This window comes from Artemia sp. Qi Xiang Cuo, chromosome 7 (genome assembly GCF_049724085.1).
Source record: "Artemia sp. Qi Xiang Cuo chromosome 7, ASM4972408v1, whole genome shotgun sequence".
Classification (NCBI taxonomy): Eukaryota; Metazoa; Arthropoda; class Branchiopoda; order Anostraca; family Artemiidae; genus Artemia; species Artemia sp. Qi Xiang Cuo.
Window position 1 is genome coordinate 57,512,823 of NC_142800.1, and position 6,000 is coordinate 57,518,822.

Below are 6,000 nucleotides of genomic sequence, written 5' to 3' on the forward strand. Positions count from 1 at the left end.
TTTATAATGGACGAGAAAGGCTGATTCTTTGTGGTATCGAATCCCCTTAAGGTATGCCGAGTTGATTTATATTGACACGAAAATCTCGGCTCCAATCCTAGATTCTGTTCTAGTTAAAACTACGAAAGAATGACATTGCTTAGCATTTTTGTCTACATTTTAAGGAATTTTTTCGCACAAATTGTTATTTGTACTTACCTCTTCTTCCGATCCCGTCGCGCAATTTTTTTAAATTTTATAAGGAGCATGATTAATGGATCAAGGTCCTGTTTTCTCTTTTCTTGCCTTTTCTTTTTTTCTACTAAAAACTATTACAGATAAAGAAAGGCGGTCCCGTCAAAACATAAATCTCCAATAATAATTGTTTTTTAATAGTATAACTTTTCTTGCGCAGCATAACCTTATCCAAGGAAACCAAGGAGGTCTACATATTCAGGCGGACTCAAGTGGAGCACCTATGTCCCTTCGAGCAAGGCTTTATAATAATGCTTTTGAGGAAAATGAAAAATTTGAAGCTCTATTACTGAAAGGAAGACAGCAATCACCAAGCCAGCAAGTGAGTGCCAATGCATGTGTTTATCTTTGAGCTCTTTCAAACAGTGATTTTTTCGAAGATATTTTTTTTATCAAAACAACAAGGAAGTTAATGAGGGGCATAATTTGCTATGGGACAGGGGGAAACTGTCCCTCCCAGACCTCGGTTTGCCTCCCTCCCAAGACCCCAATTTGTCCCCCCACAGCTGAAAATTAATTTCTTTCAAAATCTAGTCAAAACTAATATAAATCTGCATAATTCAGACAACAACAGAAACAGATAAGTTTTTTGTACTTTATATTTATTTGTATATAACTATATGGCTATCTTAAAATTTTAATGGAATATCTTTAGGTAGAGGGTATCTAAAAAGTGTGTTGGACGGGGCTGATTACCCTCCGGCTTTTTATTTTTAAAAGGGGCACTAGAACTTTCAATTCCCAACTGGATGAGTCCCCTCCGAAGTTTTTACAACCCCTTTTATATGAAGTGGCTCGAGAGAAAAATACATTGGAAACTTATGGCTCTTTACTATAGGCAATTCTATCGTGTTGCCTCTCAAATCATTGTACTAAACGCCTCTGATCAAAATCAAAGGATTTTGGTCTTTGAAATAAATTAATTCCTGCTCTAGATCTATTTCCTTAGACTCTCAAGCAAAACAATTCTACTGCAAAATACCCTATTATTTCTCTCTCTCTCTCACACACACTCTCTCTCTCTTTCTTTTTCTCTTGGTCTCTCTTTCTCTCTCTCTCTTTATCTTTCTCTCTGTGACTAAAACACTCCCCAGAGCCACGACTACAGGGATTTCCGTGGAAAATTCAAGGATTCTAAACTCCCTCTCGAATGAAATTTATCTTTGATAGACTGAGCAGCTAGCAGCGAAAACGTCGTGCAAACTGGCGTTTTAATTGCAAAGAGCAGTTCTTTACCATTTTGCGTGCATTTGGCTGTGAATTTGACTCTTTAACTACTGACTCATTGGCTCTTCGGCTAGTTGTAAATATTTTGAAAAAAAAAATAGATCTTTTAAAAAATTACCAGTGATTTGAATATATATCTAAACCACATTTTCTACCTTACTTCACAAAATCAAACTCTATCCAATTTTGGTTTCCTAGTTTTAATTTTTATCCTTTTCATAACAATTATTTATTCTTTCTCTTTTACGCAATTTTTTGGCATAATGTTATCACACGAAATTAAGTTCCATACTGCAATGTTGTGGAATTTGATCAAATCGTTGTCAATGCCACATCGAATCACTTTGCACAGAACACAGGTTATCACATAGTACATTTACATGGTTTCCAAGGTTTCCGGGTTCCTACTTACCAGGCGTTCATTAATAACTCTTTCCATTTGTAAGTATAAATTTGATGTGTCTTTAAAAAGAGATCAAACAGTTTGTGGTAACGAACTGTAAGCAAGGAGCGACCCAGCTCAATGGTAACCGAAACTTTAAAAAAACGAAATTTTGATACCAATAGATGCATCAAAAGAATCATATTTTAATGCTGATTTCAAAAATATAAGTTTCATCAAGCTTAGTCTTACCTAAACCCTGGTGCCTAGACCCTTCTCTCTCTCTCTTTATCTTTCTCTCTGTGACTAAAACACTCCCCAGAGCCACGACTACAGGGATTTCCGTGGAAAATTCAAGGATTCTAAACTCCCTCTCGAATGAAATTTATCTTTGATAGACTGAGCAGCTAGCAGCAAAACCGACGTGCAAACTGGCGTTTTAATTGCAAAGAGCAGTTCTTTACCATTTTGCGTGCATTTGGCTGTGAATTTGACTCTTTAACTATTGATTCATTGGCTCTTCGGCTAGTTGTAAATATTTTGAAAAAAAATAAAATAGATCTTTTACAAAATTACCAGTGATTTGAATATATATCTATACTAAATTTTCTACCTTACTTCATAAAATCAAACTCTATCCAATTTTAGTTTCCTAGTTTTAATTTTTATCCTTTTCATAACAATTATTTATTCTTTCTCTTTTAGGTAACTTTTTGGTATAATGTTATCACACGAAATTAAGTTCCATACTGCAATGTTGTGGAATTTGATCAAATCGTTGTCAATGCCACATCGAATCACTTTGCACAGAACACAGTTTATCAAATAGTTCATTTACATGGTTTCCAAGGTTTCCGGGTTCCTACTTACCAGGCGTTCATTAATAACTCTTTCCATTTGTAATTATAAATTTGATGTGTCTTTAAAAAGAGATCAAACAATTTGTGGTAACTAACTGTAAGTAAGGAGCGACCCAGCTCAATGGTAACCGAAACTTTAAAAAAACGGAATTTTGATACCAATAGATACATCAAAAGAATCATATTTTAATGCTGATTTCAAATATATAAGTTTCATCAAGCTTAGTCTTACCTAGACCCTGGCGTTGTGCCGATGAGGGAAGTCCAGTGGCGGCGGGGCCAAAAACAGCGCGCCGCACCGTGCCGCCAGTAAGACGTCGGTGGTGTGCCGCAAGCGCGATCAATTTTTACCGCAAACATTAACGTTTTCATCAGTCTTTTTCAAATCACAGCTTAAACTTACAACAGATTTGAGCCTATTCATGAGTTCAAAACTTCACAAGTCGCTGGCTGGAAACTGGTCTTCTTTGTTACTCATCAAGAGAAGTAGAAATCTGGTAGAAACGAAATGGCTGTGGCGTTTCAGAACCCTTGCATAATAGTTGAAGTTCTTATTAGCTATGTATTCTTAGCATAAATAATCATAAAAATTAGTAGTTTTTTTCATCGAGCATTACAGCATACAAAACTTCAAATACCGTATCACCAAATTCGTTAGTTATCTGGGTAAAAACTTTGAAAATAAGCTTGAACTTAGAAGCTTAATTTTTTCATACTGCGCTCTGCCAATATCTGCTTTGTCACCTTTAAAACAGTTGAAATGGGTGACTTTTATTTTGATTGTTTTTTTTTTTTTTTTTTGCTCTTTTAGATTCCTAAAAAGCCTTCCTTGTATTAAAAACGGGTTTTAATAACAATTAAAAGAAATACATCAAGTATAACTCAAGAAAATCTTGTTGATTTTTAAATTATCATAGGGGTTGGACAAATATGTTGTACGGAGTATTTTTGCTTGGCTTCTTCCTTCTTTAATTTACATGTGTTGATTCATATTTCAAAACATTATCCAACTGGCGAAATATACCATACATAAAACAAAAAACAATATTTACTATACACAAAAGAACATACAATTGCAAGCGGAAATATATGTAAAACACAAAAACACATCAACCTGTCCTACCAATTTTTTCCACAATCATTTATAATCATTTTGAATAGAATAAATAAAATTTCACCTTAAAAAATAATCACGCATCAGTTCCCAATGACAAACTGTTGATGACCCACCTCAGTACTGGAAGGAAAATGAAAGTTAATTTCCAATCAATGCGTCAGTCTCAACCAATTAGCTTGGTCAAACCTAAATGAATTTATATAATGGACGATATCAGAAAATTGAACAGCTTTTCGAAGAGCATGCATAGCAATTCAACGTAATCTTGTATGATTCGAATATGTTTCTCAATTATAATTAAACTAAAATGAAAACATTATGACGTTAGAAACTTTTAACTAAGACAGTGAAGGTGTAGAAATTTTCCTTAGGGGTATTCCCATTGAATTTCCTTTCTTTTAAGATCGTGGCAACGCGTGACGGGTAAGCTGGTATACTAACGAAAGTCCAAATATTAGTATGTGTAAAAAAAGGTATTTTTCAAAATAGTGTGGAGGGACAAAACATCTAGGGGCCAACTGGTCGAAAAAAATTCTTTCAGTCGAACTTGGAAGTCTATTCTATCTGCGGGATGTGGCTATAATTGTCATGAATAAAAATCAACTTATCCACTTTGTGTGGACTGAGGCTGCTTTTAATAAGAAAATTCAAGATATTATTATTTGAACATAATAATTTCCTACCCCCCCCTCCTGTCTGGGCACCACCTTGATAGGATACCGTCTCTGCTTTAAATTTAAAAAAATAGCTTTTAGGCATCTCTGCTTTCAATGAAAAAAAAAATCAAAGCACTATCGCTTAAATATAATAACTCCCTATGCCCCCCTTCTGGATATCATCTTGATAGGATACCGTCTCTGCTTTAAATTAAAAAAAAAAAACTTTTTGGCATCCCTCCTTCCAATAAAAAAATTCAAGATATTATTATTTAAATATAATACTTCCCTAAGCCCCCCCCCCCTGGATACCATGCACCTTGATAGTGTACCTTCTCTGCTTTAAATTAAAAACATAATTAACTTTTTGGCATCCCTGCTTTAAAAAATAAATAATTTTGACATGCTATCATTTAAATATAATATCTCCCTATCGCCCCTCCCCCCTCTGGATACCATCTTGATAGAATACCGTCTCCACTTTAATTTTTAAAAAACTATTTTTTGGCATCCCTGCTTTCAATCAAAAAATATCAAGGTACTATCACTTAAATATAATAACTCCCTATGCCCCCCCCCCGCCTATGGATACCATCATCTTGATAGGATATCGTCTCTGCTTTAAATAAAAAAATAATAATTAACTTATTGGCATCCCTGCTTTCAAAAAAAATTTGAGGTTTTATCATTTAAATTTGATAGCTCCCCCCCCCCCCTGGATACCACTTTGATATGATGCCGTCTCTGCTTTAGATTAAAAAAAAATAACTTTTTTGCATCCCCGATTTCATTAAAAAAAATTCGAGATATTATCATTTAAATGTAATACCTTCCTACCCCCCCCCCCTTCTGGATACCACCTTGCTAGGATACCGTCTCTGCTTTACATTAAAAAAATAATTTATTTTATAATTAACTAGGTCACTATATGGTTCAAACAAACACGCGAAATAACGTTAAACAGCTTATTGTTCCTTGAAAAAAAAAATTGAGGGTATGAGTAAAGGGATAGGAATGCTACAATAATAACCTATTGTAGGAATTAACCAATAATATATTCTCTTTTCAGACCGAGTGTTTACGCTACAAGCTGAATGGAAGAAAGCCAGCACGATATTTGCCACGTTACTCCCAAACATGCCCTTGTTTGCAGGAATCTCAAGATATTGCTTGTTCTTGTTTTGTTTCAGTAAAAAGTGCATGATCTCTTTTTATTCAATTTTCCCCAATAAATTTTTTAGTGTATACATATCTCTGTGTGTTGGATTTGAATTTAAATTATTGCTGAATTCATTCATTCATGATCTGAAAAGGGCTTATCAATGGAGTTTTCATCAGGTATATATATAGCTTTGTATAGCTCATATATAGCTCTGTATAGCCATATAGCTTATATAGCTCTGTAGTGAATATCTGTCTTGATATTAGTGAAATAGCCTAAAAATTATGTAGATATGATGAGCGGAAAGCAAGATATTCCCCATCCCCACCTCCAACCCTCCGGTCAATCATTGCAAAATGATG

General features: G+C 34.5%; 1 protein-coding gene across 1 annotated transcript in view; it reads left to right on the forward strand.

The window, feature by feature from the left end:
• Positions 1-5,692, forward strand: part of LOC148950486 (protein bark beetle-like) — a 113,429-nt gene extending 107,737 nt beyond the window's left edge. Inside the window, 2 exon segments of the mRNA XM_089091877.1 lie at positions 395-556; positions 5,546-5,692. Of these exon segments, the coding sequence (XP_088948003.1) occupies positions 395-556; positions 5,546-5,680 (297 nt within the window). The 3' untranslated portion in view covers positions 5,681-5,692.
• Positions 5,693-6,000: the final 308 nt, after the last annotated feature.